This window comes from Gopherus evgoodei, chromosome 7 (assembly GCF_007399415.2).
Source record: "Gopherus evgoodei ecotype Sinaloan lineage chromosome 7, rGopEvg1_v1.p, whole genome shotgun sequence".
NCBI classification, from domain to species: Eukaryota; Metazoa; Chordata; order Testudines; family Testudinidae; genus Gopherus; species Gopherus evgoodei.
Window position 1 is genome coordinate 106104942 of NC_044328.1, and position 23758 is coordinate 106128699.

The 23758-nt window shown below is 44.5% G+C and overlaps 1 protein-coding gene across 5 annotated transcripts in view; it reads right to left on the reverse strand.

Annotated features, from left to right (window-relative positions):
- DENND6A (DENN domain containing 6A) overlaps positions 1 to 23758 on the reverse strand; it is a 53912-nt gene that overhangs the window by 11603 nt on the left and 18551 nt on the right. For all 5 annotated transcript variants that reach the window (XM_030568917.1, XM_030568919.1, XM_030568920.1 and 2 more), the window contains 7 exons: positions 22330 to 22392; positions 14128 to 14183; positions 13615 to 13737; positions 13350 to 13445; positions 8089 to 8183; positions 798 to 863; positions 633 to 697 (listed from right to left, as the gene is read on the reverse strand). In XM_030568917.1, coding sequence (XP_030424777.1) covers positions 633 to 697; positions 798 to 863; positions 8089 to 8183; positions 13350 to 13445; positions 13615 to 13737; positions 14128 to 14183; positions 22330 to 22392 — 564 coding nt within the window. The remainder of the gene's footprint in view (positions 1 to 632; positions 698 to 797; positions 864 to 8088; positions 8184 to 13349; positions 13446 to 13614; positions 13738 to 14127; positions 14184 to 22329; positions 22393 to 23758) is intronic.

Consider the following 23758-nt stretch of genomic DNA (forward strand, 5'->3'; position numbering starts at 1 on the left):
CTCACCAAGGCCAGTCAGGAGCACCCATGACAGCAGCAGATGGTACAGTATGACTGGTAACCGTCTTTGCTAACTTGCGAAGGCAAGGGGATGCTGCTGTGTAGCGCTGCAGTACCGCGTCTGTTAGCAACATCCAGTAGACATATGGTGACATAAGGCTGAACGGGCTCCATGGTTCTTGTGCTATGGTGTCTGCCTGGGCAATCCAGGGAAAAGGGCGCAAAATGATTGTCTGCCGTTGCTGTCATGGAGGGAGGATTGACTGACGACATTTACCCATAACCACACGCGACAAATTTTTGGCCCCATCAGGCATTGGGATCTCAACCCAGAATTCCAATGGGCGGGGGAGACTGCGGGAACTATGGGATAGCTACCCACAGTGCAACGCTCCGGAAGTCGACGCTAGCCTCGGTACATGGACGCACACCGCCAAATTAATGTGCTTAGTGTGGCAGCGTGTACTCAACTTTATACAATCTGTTTCCAAAAATCGGTTTCTGTAATTTCGGAATAATCCCATAGTGTAGACATACCCTGAGAGTTCTGTTTACATACTTGACAACCCATATATGAAGAAAAAGATTTACCAACATACAAAACAGTTTCAATAAACAGATCTGCAAGTTTACCTTTTGTAACTGTTTTATGATTTCTTCATCTCTGTTCAAGTATGGCTTATAAGATGTATAAACACCTGGAATAAAAAAGAATACAGCCAAAAAAACAGCTAGGGTATGCATTTTTAGTAAAGAAAATGGTAAGGCTTATGTTTTTATGATGATCAAGCTTATTACCAGGTTTAGAATCCAAAGTCTTTAGGTTTTTCAGCTTTTTCACTTTCACTTGCTTTGGAACTTCACCTGCCAAAATATTTAAAATCACCACCACCTTAAAAATCTTTTATTTGGGTGCATGCACCACAATTATTTATAAATCCTTATTTTTATTCAGTACATTGCCTAACGACACATGAGATATCAGAAGTGTAGGTAAGCATCCCAACTAAAATATATATGAAAATGTAATAGATAAACTAAGTCTTGCTGACTTTCCATTGAACAAGATTGCATTAAAATAAAAAATATTAAAAATCCTCTATATTGAAGAAAATTAGAGAAGGACAGTTACCTGTTCCCTAACTGGCATTCTTTTAGATGTGTTGCTTATGTCTATTCCACAGTAGGTGTGCATGCTCACCATGTGCACCAGTGCCAGAAGTTTTTCCATTAGCAGTACCTGTAGGGGGAACACTGCTGCAACCCCTGGAGTGGCGCCTCCTCAGTTCCTTCTTGACAAACCAACTCTAACAGAGGGGAAGGAGGGCGGAATGTGGAATAGACATGAGAGAAAGATCTCGAAGAACACCAGTTATGGAACAGGTAACGGTCCTTTCTTCTTGAAGTGCTTGCTCATGTGTATTCCACAATAGGTGATTGCAAGCTATGTCTGGTGGAGGTGGGTAGGAGTTCACAGATTCCCTGGCTGAAGCACAGCCCTACTGAAACCAGCATCATCCCTGGAGTGGGAGACAATCGCACAGTGCGACATGAACTTTTGTACTGAGGACCAGGTAGCGGCTCTACAGATATCCTATTTAGGGACATGGTCAACAAAGACAGCCGATGAGGCCTGGGCCCTTGTCAAGTGTGCCCTCACGAGGTGGTGAGGGACCCCCTGCTAGGTTGAAGCATGTGTGGATGCACAATGTAATCCATTGGGAAAGTCTCTGGGTGGAGATCCTCCATGCACTTGGCTGAAGCAACTAAGAGTTGCGAGGACCTACGGAACGGCTTAGTCCAATCCAGATAGAACGCGAGCGCCCTGTGCATATTAAGCGTATAGAGGCGGCGTTCTTCGTTAGAGGCATGAGGTTTAGAGTAGAGGACAGGCAGGGAGATGTCCAGGCCCATGTGAAAGGCAGAGGCCTAAGAAGGATTGCAGGGTGTGGACGGAGCTGCACTTTGTCCTTGTTAATGACTGGCGGGGGAGAGGGGAGGGAAAGAGGGTCGCAGGTCAGGGCCCTGAGCTCTGAGACCTGCCAGGCTGACATGATAGCCACGAGGAAGGCTACCTTCCATGAAAGGTGAGACCAAGAGCATGTGGCCAGGGGTTCGAATGGGGGCCCTGTGAGACACGATAACACCAAGTTTAGATCCCACTGAGGAACCGGGGTTCTAGCATAAGGAAAGGACCAGTCAAGTCCTTTGAGGAAACGCCTGCATGGCGTGGGAGAAAATGGAGCAGCTCTGGACTGGTGGGTGGAATGCCAAAATAGCTACCAGGTGTGCCTTGACGGAGGAAGGCGCCAGGCCCTGAGTTCTAAGGTGAAGGAGGTACTCAAGGATAAGTCTGAGTGGGACAGCCATTGGAGAAGTACCCCACTTGCCTGCCCACCTGGAGAACTGGGACCACTTCACTAGGTAGGCTCGGCGCATGGATGGCTTCCTACTTTCTAGGAGGACACTCCTGACCCCTTCAGAACAGCTTGCCTCCTCCGCATCTAGCCATTGAGTAGCCACGCTGTCAAATGGAGGGCAGCTAGGCTGGGGTGGAGGCGGCGGCCCTGGTCCTAGGAGAATAGGTCCGGGTGGAGCGGCAATGGCTGCAGAAGGGCCACCAGCAAGCCCAAGAGGGTCTGTACCAATGTTGCCGGGACCAGACTGGAGCAATCAGGACGACGTGTGCCTTGTCCGTTTTTACTTTCTCCAGGACCTTGCTGATGAGGGGAAAAGGGGGAAATGTATAAAGGAGTTGACATGACCATGACAGGAGTAAGGCATCTGAGATCACGTTCCTCCCACCCCACCCCAGAACAGACCATGGGGTAACGGCGGTTTTGTTGGGTCGCAAACAGGTCTTTTTGAGGAGTGCCCCAGGCTCAGAAGAGCTCGTGGAGTGACCACTCGTGTTGGGAGGAGAAAACCCTGTTCAAGCAAACGGATTGTGTGTTGTTGACGCTTGGCAGGTGGAAAGCAGGTGGAGATGTCGTGAGCTATACAGAACTCCCAGAGGCTGAGGGTTCCCGGCAGAGGGCCAAGGACCTTGCCTGTTGATGTAAAACATCGCAGCAGTGTTGTCCGTGAGAACTCTGACCACCTTTCCATGTAGCTGTGAGCTGAACGCCACACAGGCTAAGCATATCGCCCTGAGTTCCCTGATGTTTATGTGAACGGACAGCACCACAGCTGACCACATTTCTTGGGTCTGTGAATTCCCTATGTGGGCCCCCCAGCCCAAGTCTGACGTGCTGGACGCTAGGTCTAGTGAAGAGGTTGGGCCCCGGAAGGGAATTCCCTGGAGCATATGGGCCAGGCAGAACCACCACTGTAGCATGGCGATCACTGGTGCCGGAACCTTGTCCAGTTTGTCCTGGGCCTGGGAGAACTCTGAGGCCAGCCAGAATTGGAGTGGGCCTCATCCGAAGCCTGGCATGGCGGATCACGTACGTGCACACCGCCATGTGGCCTATGAGCCGCAGGCATGCCCTGGCCGTGGTGATGGGGAACTCCGTGACTGAGGCTATGAGCCCCTTCAGGGTCTGGAACCTGCCTAGGGGAAGGGAGGCTGTGGCCTTGGAGGCATCCAGGAGAGTGCCTATGAATTCTATGCGCTGCACTGGAACAAGTGTCAACTTGGCCTCGTTCACTAAGAGGACTAGGTTGGCGCACACAGCCAAGAGCAGGTCCACAAGGTGGTTCTGTACGTGGGGCCGCAAGCTGCCCTTCAGTAGCCAGTCGTCGAGGCAGGGAAATATCTGTACCCCTCGGCATCTGAGGCAGGCCGCTACTACCGCCATACACTTGTGAACACCCTGGGTACAGCGGACAGGCCAAATGGGAGGACCGTAAATTGGTAGTGGTCCTGTCCCACTAGGAAACGAAGGAAGCATCTGTGCCCCTTGAATATATGGACATGGAAGTATGCGTCCTGAAGGTTCAGGGCCGTATACCAATCGCCAGGGTCCAGAGAGGGTATGATACATGCCAGAGAGACCATGTGGAACCAGCATTTCGCCATGAACCGATTGAGGTCTCGCAAATCTAGGATGGGCCTGAGCCCCCCTTTTGTCTTGGGTATCAGAAACTAACGGGAGTAAAACCCTTTCCCTCAGAACTCTCACGGAACTTTTTCCACAGCTCCCAAGCTAGGGAGCTGACCCACTTCCTGCTGTAGCAGGGGTAGATGTGACAGGTCCCTGCTGCCATCCAAGGGAGGGCGGTGGGAATGGGAGGGTGGGGATGAGACAAATCGTAATGTGTACACCTGGGAAATGGTGTTGAGGACCCATTGGTCCGACATTATTCGGGACCATTCCACAAGGAACGCAGACAAGCGGTTGCTGAAGGCAAACTTTATTGGTAGGAGGGTCCTCTTGGGGACCACCCGGGTACCCTTCTGCAACCAGTCAAAACCGTCTCTTGCCCTATAGGTTGCCCCTGCAGGACACAGGCTGCGGGGCACAGCAAGACTGCCTCTGAGTCACCTCTTTTGGGTTTTGGACCTCCTGTAGGCAGGTTCATATCTCAGCTGGGGTGCCGGGACGGAGGTTTGCAGCTTAGGTTTTCCCTTGGGCAGAATGTAGAGCCTGAGGGTTTGAAGGATAGTACGTGAGTCCTTCATGCCATGCAGCCTCACGTCTGTTTGTTCTGTGAACAGGTCCCTGCCATCAAAGGAAAGATCCTGCATCACAGATTGCACCTCTGCGGAGAGTCCTGACAGCAGAAGCCATGACGTCGTGTGCATAGACACAGCTGAGACCATGGACCGAGCAGCTGTGTTGTCTGCATCAGACGCCACCTGCAGCGCAGCCTTTGTGGCGGCGGTGCCCTCCTCCACCAGCACCTTAAAATCCTTCCTTTCATGCTCTGGAAGGAAGGGCTCAAATTCTGGCAGCAACCGCCACAAGTTAAACTCATAGCGACTGAGCGGGGCCTGGTGGTTGGCCACCCAGAGCTGGAAGCTGGCTGATGAATAAAACTTCCCGCCAAACGAGTCCAGTCTTTTAGAGTCTTCATTTTTAGGTATGGGTCCTGGTTGACCCTGTCTTTCTCTATGATTGACGGACTCTGCTACTAGGGAGTTGGGGGCCGGGTGGACACGAAATATTTATGCTCTGCCTTTTTCGATATTGGCACAAGGGAGGCCGGCGTTCGTCAGAGGGCATTGGAGATGTTAGTCACCGCTTCGTGCGGCAGGAGGGCCACTCTGCCTGGTACCAAAAATGACAGCATGTTGAACAGCGAGTCTGAGGGACCCTCCATCTCCTCAGCTTGGAGTTGGAGACTGGATGCTACTCGCTTCAGTAGCTCTTGATGAGCCCTGAAGTCCTCTTGTGGTGCGGAGCGGGGTGGGCTTGTAATCTTATCATCCGGTGCGGAGGAAGGGGCCAGTACGGGGCTCTGCATGTCGACCGGTGCCACGGGATCCACCCCTTGGTCGGACTCCTCGTGCAGTGCCAAGGAACCATGACCTGCTGATCTCTCTCTCAGAGGTCTGGATAGTGTGGCTGAGGGAGCCTCTGATGCCCTTGCTATCGACCGAGGGCCTGGCTGGGCGTGCATGGGGGTCCAGGGGGTCCACTGGCACCACTGGTCTTGCCATGGGGGCCCTTACCATTGACTCTGCTGTGGCACTGGCAGCACCAGCTGGTCGGGCTGGCCTGGCTAGGTCATAGGAGGCCGTGTGTGGGTCGAGATCGGGGTTACCAATGACCTATCGGTACCGTGGGAGCGGCAGGAGCTGTGGTACCGAGAACGATGTCTGCCACAGGACTGGGACTCTGATGTCGAGGAACGGTGCCACCTCAAGCTGCTGCACCTCGAGATGCTGCGATACCTGGATCCGCGGCAACGCAGAGCTGGTGATCCCCGCCTGGAGTCATGGACACAGTGCCTCGAAGCGAAAGAGCTGCAGCATGACTGGCAACGGTGCCTGTGTCGGAAGCAGCTTCGGTAGCTCCACTGAGAATGGGAGCATCTATGGCGTCTGTGCCTGTCCCGCTGATACTCTCTACTTGGTGTGGAGCGTTGCCTAAAGCTCTGCTCCGATGGCATCCGACCAGACAACCTGGTGGGTGACGAAAGCGGAGGCCGGAAACTGTGTCCTGACAGGACACTGGGCAGTGAGTAGGTCTGAGAGAGGTCCCCTGATCGGGATCTGTGTCAGGTTGGCGTAGACTGTTGACAGCCCAGCAGCATCTTGCCTCTAGAGCGGGGTCCGGGAGCTGGCAGTGCCCCGGGCATCTGTAGAATCATAATGTCCTTGGCCGCCTGCATGAGCAAGCACTCAAAGAACTGTGGCCATTTGATTCAGAATGATACACACAGTTAAAAAAAAATTACCACCTCTATAGCAAGAGGATTGCGTTCTCCATTCATCTCCTAAATTTTAGCCCATCTCCCTTTGATTCCTATAGGGTGCATACCTTCAGTAACAGTGCTTCACAATCTAGTCAATATAATATTGAGGGTTGTCAAGTGTACAGTAATATTATTAGGGAGAGATCCAAGGCCAGTGCATCCTCCCCAGGCTGCTACTACTATTTTGTGGAAGATGTTCTCTCCCTTTTCCTCCACACCATGTTGGTGCTCCATGCATAGCACATAGCAGCCTAGTGCTGCTCTGTAGAACCAAAAAATAAAGTCTGACAATGTTGCTATTAGGTTTCGGAGCTCGACACTAGATTTCTGAACAGGCCAGGTAGTGCACTACTGTAAGTTCTATATGGACACTCTTTATAGACTTTCTCCAATCTTTGCCTACGAAAAGAGTTAAAATTGAAGTTTTAAAAAAAGGGTCAGGGTAGCTATTTCTCAAGAACTGCTTGACCAAATGATCACACATCTGCACCACAAATTGTATCCTGGTCCCTGAAATGGTATACTAGTTTTCAAGCTAATCTGACTGTGCACATGGATTTTGAAGAGGTCTGAAAATCTGACTTTAAACAAATCTCTTTGCTACTTTCACTAGGGGGTGGCTATTCATGGCCGTAGGATACTTTAAAAATCTCTATCAAAGTCATCTTTCCTCTCATTTCAAAAAGCTTCCCTAGTTCTAGGGAAGACAGTTCCTAGGCCAATAATGACAGTTATACTCAAGAAGGTGGAATACTACTAAATATTTTCCCATGAAAAATGGATGTTATGCTGAAATACTCTGCCTGAAGTGATTCCTGCATTCTTGGCCCAGAGCAAAATAATATATCAAAGCAAAGGGGGACACACACATAGCACTTTATGATATTACTGGTTGGCTGAAAATTTCTCTGCTATCCAAAAGATAAGTGAACAGAAATTTCCATTTGTATAAAAATAGTCATACAATGTTAAGTACTATAATGACTTAAAGAGCATATTACAAAAATCTAAGTAATTTAAAAAATCATGCCAGCAAATGTATCGTTTCTAAAAACAGTGGCACCATTGGCTAGTTTTATGCAGGATAATTTTCTATGCAGTTTTAATGACTGTTATTCTTACGGGTTGTCTACACAGAACATTAGCGTGCAGTAAACCCGGGTGTGACTCTACAGCACACTAGCCTGCTGAGCAATAATGCTCTGTGTGGACACTGCTACAGTGCTTTACTAGTTTTGTATTATTCTTCAAGGTACTCCTGTTTGAAAGACAAGCTCTTACTGAGCTCTACTTATTCTAAAACAAACCAACATCAGAAACTAACTGAATTTCATGAGTGACACATTAGCAAAAGTTTCAGCTATTATTTTCTTGGCAGAGGTATGAAAACAGAATTGAGTTTTTAAAGATAAAAAACACAGGAGCTAATAAGTACCATTACCTCCTACCTTGAAGACCGAAAAATAGAATGCTAGATGGACTTTACATTAAGTACCACCCCTACAATATTTTCGAGAGTTTGTGTTCATTTAACATCTTTTAATTTCATGAGAAACACGGTTAACACTGTTTTGCATAATAAACTCAATCCTGGAAACTGGCTCACAAAGCATTTAGATTAAGTTATCCCATTATTAGTGTTCAAGACTTCACTAAAGGTAAAAAATGAAAAGTCATTATTTTTTACACTTTGAAGCAGAGTTCTGTAGTAGAGCTTATGTTTTACCTGGAAGCTTAATCTCTCCTATTCGGACAATGTGTGGCCAGTGCTGGAGTGTTTTAGCAAAAAAAGGGTTTGTCACTCCTAAAATGACAGAAGGCCTAGAAAAAGAAGAACAGAAATTCTTCACTCAAAAGAGCAACAGTTTATGCCACTGAAATTTAGATATCAAATATTATTTTAACTTGAATTCTTAAGAGTTAGAAATGAATACCAACACAAAGAAATAATTAACCATATGAAAAACTTATTTTTTTAAACAGCATTTCCCAAAGTCTCAGCTTTCAGAGGATTGCAGAACAGATACATCATAGGCTATGTATACACTAGGGATGCAATTTCCCTGCAAGCATACACATACTCAAGCTAGCACAAGTACATGTACGCAAGCATGGGAGTCACCCCCACCATCTTATAGTGTAGATGTAGGATAATTATGAAATTAAAGTTACCTAAAGTTTGGTTAAGGAAATATATATGTGTTGTAAAGAAAGGCCCAGACTAGCAAGTAGAAGGAAGGCCTTGAAAATAATGAGAGATAGAGGAACGAAGGATGTCTGGTTCAAATCATTAATGAAATAAGGGGAAATTTCTAAAAAGGCGGCCTCTGACTGATACAGGTGACTGCAGATTGTTTTAAACCAAAACAGAGAATCTGTCTTAAAATGAGCCAACATGGCTCTTCCCCAACCCACACCCCAATTTTAAAGCCTATGTGAACCCAGATGCAATGGGAAAACTATTGAACAGCATAAAGAAGCCAAGCAAAGGCTCTAGGACAAAGGTCCCCAAAGTGTGGGGCGCACCCCTGTAGGGAAGCATGGAGGGACCCCCAGCTCTGCTCCAGTCCCACCCCCAGCCATATCCCCAGCTCTGCTCCAGTCCCACCCCCAGCCATATCCCTAGCTCCTCCGGTCCCCTCACTAGGCCCTGTCCCCAGCCTCGGCGTGACTCCACACTTGGCTAAGGGCCCAGCATGCTCCCACCATGGCCCAGCTGCAACTCCACTCCGGGCCCTGCGCCAGCCCCCAGCCTCAGCCATTGGCTGTGGCTCCATTCCCAAACTGGGGCTGAGACTGGGGACAAGGCTAAGAGTGGAAGTTCACCTGGCTGCGGGCCCAGCTCCCACCACAGCCTGGCTGTGACTTCACTCCCATCCCAATCTTGGCCCCTGTCCGCAGTCCCGCTCCCAGTCTGGGGGGTGGGGGGAGGACATGGGCAGGGGTAAGTGGGGGGTGTGACTCAAAAGGTTGAGGACTGCTGCCTTAGAAAGAAAGGAGATTGTAAATCTTATCTGGATTATGACTGGAAATAAGAGTAAAGAGTCTCAAATTGGTTATTAACTGAAGTCAGTAACTGGCAATGACATCACTTGTTTGTTAAAGGATATAGAACGTAAACTCTTAAAGAGTTCGTTCATTGCCTGATCACGTTGGACCTGACCACTACGGATCTAAGCACTCCTGGGTCTAGCCAGTTTGTAAGTATCTTGATTAAATGCTTATAAATGTTTTGTTACTGTTTGGACGTAGTGAACTGCTTATTTAGCTTTTTACGCATATTAAGAGCGATTGTATAAATATCATTTGGCCTTTGGATTTAATAAATGAATTTATGGTTAAATTAGTATTTGGTGATTTCCAATAGCAATATTAATAAATTCCAAGAGTAGACATAACCTTATTTAAAGTCTACACTGTAATAAGACAGCACTCCTGCCAAGTCTCATGTTCTACCAATTCTAGCCTAAGTTCTCCTCAGTTGCACTGGTACAACCCTGGAATAACTACCCAAATCTACGGAATTTATCTGGATTTACATAGATACAACAGCAATTTGATCTTGTGTGTATCTAAAAGCCAAATGGCTACTTCAAGGTTTTACTACGACAAGCAGTTATTACTTTAAAACTTGTGTCAGTCCATGTCCTTTCTCAAATGATCTATTGCTCCTCCAGATGACCAGGAGTTTAAGAGGAGAGAAACTTATTAGATCATCTAGTCTATTTCCCTGCTGATGCATGATTGTTTGCTATTAGAAAACACTGCGCTTTCTAAAACTAGATTGAAGAAGCCCCAGGTGTTTGAAATACACTGAATTATGAAATGGTTTCCTCTGTTAATAATTTTTTCCCTTTTTGTTTGCACTGTTGTTGTAGCTATGTTGGTCCCAGTATATAAGAGAGACAAGATTAGTGAGGTAATATCTTTTATCAGACCAACACTTGTTGGTGAAAGAGAAGTTTTCAAGCTTCTTCTTCAGAGTTCTTCTTCAGGTCTGGTAAAGGTAACTGGAGTGTCACAACTAAATACAATACGGAACAGACTGTTAAGCATAAGGAATTAAAGTGGGCAACTGACTACTGCAATTGTAGGGCAAAGGTGGATTAGTGGGTTACAGATTATTGCAGTGAAACAAAACAAGTGGCTCTATTAAGTCCATTATTTTCATTGTTTAGCCAAGTTATGAATTTAAGCTCCCAGGCTTGTCTTTTGAAAGTGTTTGTGCAGGTTCCTTTGAGGACTGAGAGGTCAGATGTGGAGTGATTGTTTTGTGATAGGGTTTTTTTTTCTTTTTCAAATGAACTCACAGAAAAATGGTAAGAGAAAAATACGCTATCACTCTTTTTACCCTGGGTGCTGAAGTACTGCATGGAAACTGTATTGTCAGAATTCACCATCTTTAGAACAAGGGACTCTCAGAAATAAAGGCCTTTTCCAATCTCTAAATTTTTTAATGAAGAAAACCAGAAGAATGCACTTCTCTCTCGTGTACATGAACAGATGATATTTTTAAACATGAGTCACTAAAGTTTAGACAAACACTACTTTGGATTCCATGCGACTAGTTATTCAGTTTGCAATTTATTTGCTAAAAATAAATGGACCACAAATCTAGTATCCAAATCTGGATGCTTTTCCATTACTGTGTTTTCTGAGAAGGATTTTTTTTTTTTTTTAAAAGAAGAAAAAATTTCAGCAGAACAGTCACCAGTTGGTCACACTTTAAAGGAACCTTATTCAGAAAATGATCAGTAAATCTAATGCAAACAATCAATCATTGATTAAAGTTGTAATATTTCAATAAAATACTTATTTTGAATATAAGTATGAAGGCTGAGGGGAGATATGATTGCTCTCTATAAATATATCAAAGGAATAAATACCAGGGAGGGAGAGGAATTATTTAAGCTCAGTACCAATGTGGACACAAGAACAAATGGATATAAACTGGATACCAGGAAGTTTAGACTTGAAGTTAGACAAAGGTTTCTAACCATCAGAGGAGTGAAGTCCTGGAACAGCCTTCCAAGGGAAGTAGTGAGGGCAAAAGACTTATCTTGCTTCAAGACTAAGCTTGACACGTTTATGGAGGGGATGGTATAATGGGATAGCCTAATTTTGGCAATTAATTTGTCTTTGGACTACTAGCGGTAAATATGTCCAATGGCTTGTGATGGGGTGGGATCTGAGTTACTACAGAGAATTCTTTCCTGGGTGTCTGGCTGGTGAGTCTTGCCCACATGCTTAGGGTTTAGCTGATCACCATATTTGGGGTCGAGAAGGAATTTTCCTCCAGGGCAGACTGGGAGAAGCCCTGGGGGGGTTTCGCCTTCCTCTGCAGCGTGGGGCATGGGTCACTTGCTGGAAGATTCTCTGCACCTTGAAGTCTTTAAACCATGATTTGAGGACTTCAGTGGCTCAGACACAGGTTTGATACAGGTAGGTGTGATTCTGTGGCCTGCATTGTGCAGGAGGTCAGACTAGATGATCATAATGGTCCCTTCTGACCTAAAAGTCTGTGATTCTATGATCTGGTTACCAACATTTGAATATGGATCTGAAGTGCCACAATTTGGTCTAAGAGCAATTAAGAAAATTCAATATTTCAAATCATATTTCCCAAATACTAAAATCCACAAATATGACTGATACATTCACACAGGTTCATGGAGGAAAGCCCAAACTTTTTCTTAAATTTTGTCTACACATGGAAATTTAATGGAATAGCTGTTGTGAAATAAGCTATTATAGTATACAATAGGTATTCCAGGATACACCCTTGTATGGATGCTCTATTCCAAAATTAGTAATTTTATGCAGTAATTATTTTGGAATAAAGTGACTTATTTCAGAATATACCATCTCCATGAGGAACTATTCTGGAATAACTATTAAAGAATAATTTGTTCTGCCGTAGCTATTCTGATCAGTTTCCCCATGCAGACAAGCCCTTACTGAAGAGCAAAGCATCTTTTTTCATTCAGGATTCAACCCTTTCACCAAATCAGGTACACAGACGTCCCACTGACCAAGTATGATTCTAAATATGAGAAGACTAATATTATACCACAGGTTTCAGCTCTTCTTTTTCTCTTAAATGGCAGGATTAACCACAATTAAAATAGAATCATATAAACAAAGGGATGGAAGGGACCTCGAGAGACAGGATCAAGTATACCTAAACCATCCCTGACAGGCATTTGTCCAGCCTGTTCTTAAAAACCTCCAATGATGAGGATTCCACAACCTCCCTTGGAAGCCTATTCCAGAACTTAACTACCCTTATAGTTAGAAAGTTTTTCCTAATATCTAATCTAAATCTCTCTTGCTGCAGACTAAGCCCATTTTCTCTTGTCCTTCCTTCAATGGCCATGAAGAACAATTGATCACCATCCTCTTTTTAACAGCCCTTAACATACTTGAAGACTAATCAGGTCCCCCCTCAGTTGTCTTTTCTCAAGACTAAGCATGCTCAGCTTTGTTTTATGTTTTTAACTCTTCTTCAAAGGTTATGTTTTCTAAACCGTTTGTCATATTCCTTGGTCTCCTTAGGACTCTCTCCAATCTGTCCTCATCTTTCTTAGAGAGCAGGGAGTAAAACTGAACAAAATACTTCAGCTCAGGTCTCACCACTACAGAGCTGAGTGGAACAAATACTCCCGTTAATAAACCCAGAAGGGTATTTGCCTTTTTCACAACTTCATCAAATTGTTGACTCATATTCAATTTGTGATCCAACATAACTGCCAGATCAATTTCAGCAGTACTAATGCCTAGTGAGTTTATTCCCCATTTTGTATAAAATAGTTAACTATAGCCTGCTGTGTCACACCACCAAAAAGAAGTGGTTTTCTTTCCAAAATGTCCAGAACCGAAGTCTCAAAAAATTAGATTTATTCTTTTTCAGTTTTCACTTTAAGCCACTGTTATGGTGCAAGAATGACCTGATCATCAACTTTTACACCTGTAATCAGTCTTACTTACGGGGCCTGTGTACGAGTGGTATATTCTTTGAATTCACTGTCATGTATAGTGAAGTAGGGCCTAAAATCACTGCAGTACTTCAAAGGTGAAATACAACTGTGGAACGGAAACACAGAAGGTTAAATTAAGTATATATATAAAAATACAGTATTTCACTTCAAGAGACACTAATAAATGTCAAATTTCTAGAGCTTCATTAGATGCTATTCAATATTCTTCTTAAATCAACAGAACTTGAACTGTACGGATGCTCTATCATATTTACCTAACAAGTGCCAGAACAGTATCTGAAGATTCAGAAGGTGATGGTGCCATAACAACAACTGGTTCTCCTAATAACACTAGTTCCCAAAGCATCTGAATGTGAAAGAATACTGGACAGAAACATCTGCAAACAGATTTATAGAAAGAGCATATAAACATTTTCAATATACTTAACAGAATGAATACAAATTTCAGTTAAAAGGATAGAACTAGATAAAAGGACATTTAAAAACTATAGTAAACATTTTACCTGCTTTTCAAGTTATTAGAATAGTTTTCCCATAAATAAATATTCAGTTATATAGACCTTGCTACTTATTGTAGTTACTTTCAACCAGTGATAAATGTACTTTCCTTAAGTCATCTTAATGCAAACAATGCCTTAACAACTATTTGCAAAGATGCCATTAAAATTAGTTGGTTAACTAGAGAGTCATGTTTCAAGAAGCTCCTATTGGCCTGAATGTGATTTGTGAATATTCAATACTACTGAAAAATAAGGCCAAATTCTTACCTGAAAAGATCCACTTCATGAACAGTAGGTAAAGCAATGGAGATTTGTGTGTCTTCCTGAAAGGCAAAAAATTAACCTTTTAGTGAGTATAAAACAATTTAAAGTATTGAATAAAAGTTGCCCTCAAATGTTTACAGACAGCGGGCCAAAAATAAAAAGCAGGATATGTACTATGTCATATCCCTATTATTTGTTATTTACCTGTGCAAAGGATAAAGTAAGGATATCCATTAAGTTTGTTGCAATTGTTAGTCTTAGGCCTGGTCTACACTACGCATTTAAACCAAATTTAGCAGCGTTAAACCGATTTAACCCTGCACCCGTCCACACAACAAGGCCCTTTATATCGATATAAAGGGCTCTTTAAACCAGTTTCTGTACTCCTCCCTGCCGAGAGGAGTAGCGCTGAAATCGGTATTGTCATGTTGGATTAGGGTTAGTGTGGCCGCAAATCGATGGTACTGGCCTCCGGGCAGTATCCCACAGTGCACCATTGTGACCGCTCTGGAAAGCCATCTGAACTCGGATGCACTGGCCAGGTAGACAGGAAAAGCCCCGCGAACTTTTGAATTTCATTTCCTGTTTGCCCAGCGTGGAGCTCTGATCAGCATGGGTGGCGATGCAGTCCCAAATCCAGAAAAAGCTCCAGCATGGACCGTATGGGAGATACTGGATCTGATCGCTGTATGGGGAGGCAAATCTGTTCTATCAGAGCTCCGTTACAGAAGATGAAATGCCAAGCATTTGAAAAAAATCTCCAGGCTGTGATACAGAGTCCACAGCACAGTGCTTTGTGACAAGCGTAACAGAAAGCCAAAGATCAAATAGACGCTCATGGAAGGAGAGAGGGGGTACTGAGGACTCTAGCTATCCCACAGTCCCCGCAGTCTCCGAAAAGCATTTGCATTCTTGGCTGAGCTACCAATGCCTGTAGGGTCAAACACATTGTCCAGGGTGGTTCAGGGTATATCTCATCAAATTTACCCCGCCTCTCCCCCTGTGAAAGAAAAGGGGGAAAAAAGCGTTTCTTGACTTTTTTCAATGTCATCGTATGTCTACTGCATGCTGCTGGTAGACACGGTGCTGCGGCACTGAACAGCAGCGTCCTCTCCCCTCCCTTCCCCGGTGGCAGATGGTACAGTGCAGAAGGACTGGTAGCTGTCCTCGTCATCATCCCATGAGTGCTCCTGGCTGGCCTCAGGTGAGGTCGACCGGGGGCGCCTGGGTAAAAATAGGAATGACTCCCAGTCATTCCCGGCAGATGGTCGAGAACAGCTGGTAATAGTCTTCATCATAGCAACTGGGGGCTGAGCTCCATCAGCCCCCTCCTTTCATGTCTAAAGAAAAGATTCTGTACTGCCTGGACTATCATAGCAGTTGGAGGCTGCCTCCCCCTCATTTTATCTCACTAAAAAGTCAGTGTTACTTATTCCGGCATTCTTTATTACTTCATCACACAAATGGGGGGGACACTGCAACGGTAGCCCAGGAGGGTTGGGGGAGGAGGGAAGCAATGGGTGGAGTTGTTGCAGAGGCACCCCCTAGAATGGCATGCAGCTCATCATTTCTGCGGGATCTGACACAGAGCAGCTGTGCCCTCTGGTACACTGGTTCTCTAGTACACTTGCCCCATATTCTAGGCAGGACTGACTCTATTTTTAGGGCTTGTCTACATCAGAAAGTTGCAGCGCTGGTGAGGGAGTTACAGCGCTGCAACTTTGAAGGTGTACACATCTGCAGGGCACCACCAGCGCTGCAACTCCCTGTTTGCAGCGCTGGCCGTACTCCCGTTTTGTCTCGGGTGTAGAGGATCCAGCGCTGGTGATCCAGCGCTGGTAATCCAATGTAGACAGTTACCAGCGCTTTTCTTGACCTCCGTGGAAGGAGGAAGCCTCTGGTAATCAAGCTGGTTTCCTTTCCCGGTTTGCTCTCTCGGTCCCGGAGCCACCCAGCAAACCGCAGGGAAGGAGACCTGCTTGCTCGGGGTTCCGGGACCGAGAGAGCAAACCGGGAAAGGAGACCAGCTTCGCCGCGGTTTGCTCTCGCGTTCCCGGAGCCAGCCAGCAAACCGCAGGGAAGGAGACCTGCTTGCTCGGGGTTCCGGGACCGAGAGAGCAAACTGGGAACGTCGCGGTTTGCTCTCTCGGTCCCGGAGCCACCCAGCAAACCGCAGGGAAGGAGACCTGCTTGCTCGGGGTTCCGGGACCGAGAGAGCAAACCGGGAAAGGAAACCAGCTTCGCCGCGGTTTGCTCTCTCGGTCCCGGAACCCCGAGCAAGCAGGTCTCCTTCCCTGCGGTTTGCTGGCTGGCTCCGGGACCGAGAGAGCAAACCGCGGCGTTCCCGGTTTGCTCTCTCGGTCCCGGAACCCCGAGCAAGCAGGTCTCCTTCCCTGCGGTTTGCTGGCTGGCTCCGGGACCGAGAGAGCAAACCGCGGCGAAGCTGGTTTCCTTTCCCGGTTTGCTCTCTCGTCCCGGAACCCCCCTTGAAGCCGCCCAACAGCGCTGCAGTGTGGCCACATCTAACACCACTTGCAGCGCTGGTTGCTGTAAGTGTGGCCACTCTGCAGCGCTGGCCCTATACAGCTGTACTAATACAGCTGTAACAACCAGCGCTGCAAAATTTTAGATGTAGACATGGCCTTAGATACAACATAAAGGAGGGAATGACCCAGGGAGTCATTCCCATTTTTGTCTTTGCGCCCCTGGCCGACCTCAGCGAAGGCCAGCCAGGTACACCCATGACAGCAGCAGACGGTACAGAATGACTGATAACCGTCATCTCATCGCCAATTTACAATGGCATGGCAGACGGTACAGAACGACTGATAACTGTCTCTGCTATCTTGCAAAGGCAAGTGAATGCTGCTGTGTAGTGCTGCAGTACCACCTCTGTCAGTGGCATCCAGTACACACACGGTGACAGTGACAAAAGGCAAAACAGGCTCCATGGTTGCCATGCTATGGTGTCTGCAATCTAGGGAAAAAGGGTGCGAAATGATTGTCTGCCATTGCTTTCATGGAGGAAGGAATGAGTGACGACATTTACCCAGAATGACCCGCGACACTGTTTTTGCACCATCATTCATTGGGATCTCAACCCAGAATTCCAATGGGCGGGCGAGATGGCGGGAACTATGGGATAGCTACAGGATAGCTACCCACAGTGCAACGCTCCAGAAATCGATGCTAGCCTCGGTACATGGACGCACACCGCCGAATTTTTGTGCTTTGTGAGGCTGTGTGCACTCGACTTTATACAATCTGTTTTACAAAACCGGTTTACGTAAAATTGGAATAATCCTGTAGTGTAGACTTACCCTTAGTCCAGGGATGATACCAAATGTTTAAGACATTTCAGCTCATGAGATTTAGGAGAAAATATAAACCAGTGGGTTTATCATATCCATGGTTTCTGTGATCAAATATGGAATTTTTAGAGGTCTGTCCTCTAAACAATTTGAGTCAGCTCCCCAACCGCCAAACGCTGAGGAAGCTGCATTCCACCTGCCTGCATCCTGAAGTCAATGTGAAGACATTTGACTTATTTAAAGGAACCTTGCTCCAGAGCTTGCAGTTGCTTCTGAGTAGTTTCCAGGGGAAGTTTAAGGTGATGGTTAAAGCAAAGATGGTTTTATCTTTGAGCCTTAAATGATTTTTCACTTGGTAACCTCTCTCTATGGGTGTCAACTGTAATGGTATCAACTAAGCTGCTTGAACTAACAGGTCTCTGATGCTTTAGGGTTCAACCCAGACCAGTAAGGGGCTGTTGTGGCTCTCAGCCTTGATGCCAACAGCCAGCATATAAGCATCTAGTTCACACCCTGATTTCCACTGCCTCATTCTCTTTGAAAAGTAACCGCACCACTCTTCCAATCCAAAATTTTCCCCCAATCCTCTGCCAATGAGACAGTCTGCTGGGATTCCCAGAATTGTGAGTTAGCGTGTTATCCCTCTTAGCCTGAGCAAATGAGAGTTTTGCTACTGCTAAGCTGCATGGCAATTCCCTGACACACCAGCTTGTGTGCCTTGCCAGCAAACTCTTCAGGACTCTTCCTGTCCAAACGCTGCCTTGCAGGTAACAAATAGTGCACAGCCCTCTCCTGGAAAACTCACAGAAGTAATTAAATTAATTGCTCCTTTAAAGAGACAATACACTGCAGCTCATTAATTTAACCAGGGTCTGACACACACTCATTTCAGCTACAACACTGAATTGTTTTATAGCAAAAATAAAACAAGTTTATTAAACAAGGCGGCATACATTTAAGTCATACCAAGTATAAGGAGTAAAGATAGCAATGGTTACAAACAACAGTATAAGTATGCTTTTACGAGTACATAAGAACTGCCATACTAGGTCAAACCAAAGGACCATCTAGCCCAGTATCCTGTCTTCCAACAGCGGTCAATGCCAGTGCTTCAAAGGGAATGAACAGAACAGGTAATAAACTAATCCATCTCCTGCTGCCCAGCCTCTGGCAAACAGAGGCTTGGGACACCATCCCTGACCATTCTGGCTAACAGCCATTGATGGACCTATCCTCTATGAACTTATTTAGTTCTTTTTTGAACCTTGTTATAGTCTTGGCCTTCACAACATCCTCTGGCAAAGCGTTCCACAGGTTGACTGTGTAACTTAGGCCAGGATTATCATTTGCTTAAGTATGTTTTTTGCCTATATTCAGTCCCAGTGACTTCAATCCTTTGGTTGAAGGACTCAGTATTCTGTGACTTCAAGGGCTCTCTCCTCTTGAATCCACCAAGTGATGGATAACTCAAATGACTTTTTTGCTCCTCTTATATGAGCCCAAAGTTTATTATCTCTATTTCAAGAGCCAGGAAGGCATCTTGCTATTCTTCCCCTTCCTGTTCTTCCCACCCCCCTGCTAATTTGTACCTAAATAGAGCTTCCATTGTTTCGATTTCACACTGCTTAATTTTCACTGGAGACAGGTAGATAGTTGCCTTCCCTCCTGTCTGGGAGAAAACTTGTTTTTCCCTTTGTTTGGTCACAGACTTTAAAGCACAATATCAGTTAGTATCCACAGTTCCTCAGTGTTATACATACATCCCACAATGATATTAATCAGTGTGTCGCAGACTTTCATAGAAGACCTTACTTGCTACACTTTGATACAGTGTTACTGTATTCTAAATCAGTTGATCAACTGCTTACCACTTGATGCTCTGACAAACTTTTAAAATATATTACTTGAAGAGTAGGCATACAGCAAGCTTCACTTTCCTGCTTGCAGGTAGAGCCATGCTGTCTTCTCCCCTACTTGTTAGATTGACAGCTTTGTTTACCTTATATGTAAATGTACCTTCATTGTATCTGCCCTGACAACCAGGCTGGTCATACAAGCAAATACACTTTCCGTTGTCTAAGGCAGACTGAGCTTACGCACTGCTTGCCAAACACATTAAGAACATAATTTCTAGTACATATTTAACTCTCTGAACACACCCCTACATACATCACACAAGAATATTAATGATCAGTGAGTTATTAGTCTTCCAGTAATATATTACATGCCACCTTTTAGGTATCTATCATGACTCAGATGTAATGAGTACGTCAGGCCTGACAGGAGATGCTGACACAAAATAGTGAACCACCAATGGGCCTCTGTATCATAAACCCCTTGATCAAAAAAGGGGCCGCTGGCAGGATATTTTCGGTAAGGAGTTTTCAACCTTGGAACTTGCTCCTTGGTCTAAGAGAGCTTGCACTTGATTGCCATCAGGCAATTAGAGAAGGGGCACAGGAAGAAAATATGCTCCTGAGTTTTTAATGGAGAGGTTTAAAGCAGTAGAATTACAGGTTATTTAGTTGGGATTGAATTCCCAAACTGTTAGATAAATAGTCACATTCAGTGTTTTGTTTTGCTTATTGCAATTGCCATAAGCACCTAGAATTGGGAAAGGGTTATCTAATTTATTAATTAATAAATAATAATACCACCTCTCTTTTATATAGTGCTTATCAGCAGCAGATCGCAAAGTGCTTCACAATCTTTAGCGTATTTACCCTCACAACACTCCTGTAGAGTAGGGAAGTATTATTAGTTCCAGTTTTTACAGATAGGGAACTGAGGCACATAGAGGCTAACTGACTTGCCCAAGGTCACACAGGAAGTCTCTGGCAGAGCAGAGAACTGAATCCAGATCTCAAATCCCAGGCTAGTACCCTAAACATTAGCATATCCACCACAAATTCCATGACTCCTCTGTGACCTTTTACAAATTGGTACTTACTAATCTGATTTTACCACTGTGAGAAAACCACCACTCCCTTTATAATCCATTGAAAATGAAAATAGTTTATAGGGAAAGTATCCTGACTTCTTGGTTTATGGCACTGTCATGGAGTCACAGGGTCTGGTCTATGCCCCAGCTGCTTATCAGTCTCCTAGGAGTGACTCCTTGGTGTGCCAGACCTCAAGGACTCACACAGTTCCATCTGGGCAGGCCTGTGGCCTTGGAGAGTGGGCCTTCAGCATCAGCATCCCCATCTCACTCATGGCTCACTGCAGCAAATCCAGCCAAACCAGAGTCTTGCAAGAGGTTTGTACTGTGCCTCTTCAGAGCATCACTCTCTCAATGCGACAATCAGCCTTTTTAAAACAAGGTAACCATTTATTCATTACCTGGCACACAGCATTGCAATCCTTAGGTTAGCACAGAGAAATGAAGGTTAAAGTATAGTTCATTCTGGTTAGCCCAGAGTCCCAACCACACTATAGTGAACCCCTTAGTCAGGTGCTGTGTTTATCTCACAGTCTGACCTCCTTTGCCAGTTTCCAGGTGAGAGCCCAGATTCATTCTAGAAGCCAACCCTTTATCCCCCAACCTTACACATCCAAGTCCTTTGTTCTCAAACTGGGGTCAGTGCCCAGCTTCCCTGCTGAGAGTCGGAGAAATCCATCTCCCTCTCCGTCATTGGTTGCTAGCTGTCAATGTCCTGGTGATTGGATTTCCCATTGTCTTCTTGAATTTCCCCTGATATGGAGTTGGTTTTGGCCAGTCCTTTTTAAATGACCCATTCAGGTTCCAGACAGCTGTGATGTAACTCCACCTCTCTCTCTAAGTCTGCTCTAAGAGCAGACTTAGTCCTCCCCACCTTCAGTAGAAATTGAAGCATACATAGGACTCGCAAAAATACTACAGAAAATTCCCTTCTCATCACAGGCCCACTCTAAAATTGTTGCATACTTCTCAAACTATTCAATAACTATTCAGGCAAACAATGCTTCATGAAAACATCTCTTAAGCCACCATATCACGTTTGAGTAATATGTTCTCTCAAGTACAGCTGCCTTTTTGCTAGGCCCCAGCACCACAAAGTTAAATGGTCTGTGTGGCTATGCAACCCAGAGCATGAGATGTGGAACACAGTATCAAAAGCCTTTTAAGGAAAACAGACATGTTTTTCTCCTTCAGATAGGTTTCTTCAAGGTGCACAATATACAAGAGCATAAAAAAAATCAGGAGACTGCAGTGAAAGGATAGTCTGCAAAGATATTGAAAGGGACGTACATCATGCTTCTCAGAGGGAACAAATTATACTGTGCTCCAATATCTCCATCAAACTTTCAATTTGTTGTCCAGATGCAAGTCAACGTGTTCAGACTTCAGTAAATTGGGGCCTAACTGTAACCAATACTGCCTCTCTTTGTGCGACAGCATAGTGTTATTGATTTTTCATCATTTATTTTATTAAGATTGTTTCTACATGTACCCCTTTTAGAAATCAAAAATAAATAATTTAGAATGGATAGTGCTTTAAGATCAAGCTCACTGAAATTTGTACAGACAAAGAAGTCATTTCAAACTGCTTTCACTTACTCATCCAAAAAAGCAAGAAAACCGATACACCTCTATCTCGATATAACATGACCCGATATAACATGAATTTGGATATAACGTGGTAAAGCAGTGCTTGGGGGGGGGGGAGAAGGGGGGCTGTGCACTCCAGTGGATCAAAGTAAGTTTGATATAACATGGTTTCACCTATAACACGGTAAGATTTTTTGGCTCCTGAGGACAGAGTTATATTGAGGTAGAGGAGTATGTTGGGTACATCAGCATTAAAATACTATAATTCACACATCTAGAATACACCAAGATAGTAATAATTTAAAACCGAAAGATACAGGCTCTCTTTCAGTGGTCTGTATTATAGCAATATCTGATACCTACCTCATGTGTGAACTGTACTATGTGGGTTGTTCCAGGCTTGTCATGACATGTTGGAATCCGCACCTTCGGAGGAAAAAAAAAAAAAAAAGTAATTAGCTTTTCTTATATCCAACTAATTTAAGCTTAGAATACCAAATATAAGACAAAATAGCCTCATAGCACTGCCTATTATTAAGTCTGCCTGACATTTCCCATTACAAGACCCTGTTTTCAGTTTGTTATTACTTTGTCAAATTTTAACACTTTGGGCTGAAGTTTTCCATAAAAGCTGTCTGCCTCAGGCTGAACTTTTTGGAAAATAATTAATAAGAAGGTACGACTTCAAAGAGTGATACTTAACTCCCCCTGACAATATTGAAAATCTATCTAGAGAGCACAGCTACAAGAACTATATTAATGTTAAAGAATCCTACACAATATTACATGACTAAACATTTTTTAAAATAAGAATATGATTGGTTTGTTTTACCAGAGGCAAACTGAAACTTTAATTTTAATAGGAAAAAGTCCTGATGAAAACAGAGAGCTCAGAACCTGTGGCATTTTAGAAGTCAGGAAAGAAATATACTACGTACGTTTTACACTTCTCAGTTTAAAATGGTAGTTACCATTGAGAATGTGTCTCCCAACACCTCAGACTTATTTGTAAATATTGATTGAAACCAAAACAAAAAATGTTTATGTAGTTCCTGACCTCACAACCTGCAGCTGTTAGTACTGCAACCCTAAATCATATCATACTGGAAACCAGTGAGGAGTGGAGGCTCAGGAGTGCAGACTGAAACAGAGCTAGTAACTGCCTCAGCATAGTGTGTGTGGGCGGGAAGCCATGATACAGCTGAAAGTGTCAATGGCAGCCTCCCACACTTTCCAAGTAACTAAATACCAAAAAATAAAGCCATTATAAAAGAGCATTCTGTTTTCTTTTATCTGAGAATTAAATATTCAGAATTTAGAAAAACAGATGATACCCCAAAATAAGGCAGATCAATTCTTGCAAATTAGAAGTTATAATAAAAACAGAACACTGCTTTATTAGTGAGAACAGTTTATTCTTCCAGAATTGTCTCTCACAGATCTCCATCTTTGGGAATGCCCAGGCCTCTGGCCACAAGCCTGGAACCATTTGCTAACAGCAACCCTGCAGTCACAAACTCTGCATGCATGAAATCCATTCAAGGCTATGAAGGAATGTGGCTCCCAAATGCTTCAGTTCCTATCAGCATCCAACCACTGCAGTTGCTATGGTTTAGTTTAGTGTGTACTAGCTTAATCTTTAATTTTTTTTAATTTTATTTTTGTACTCAATATTGAGGTAGGGATAGTTTTTAAGTTGCTTAATTTCTTGGACTGTCAGGCCCAATATATTGACTGATTTGCAGATTTGTAAAATATTGTAAAACTATTAGGACAAGCCAGATTTTCCTCC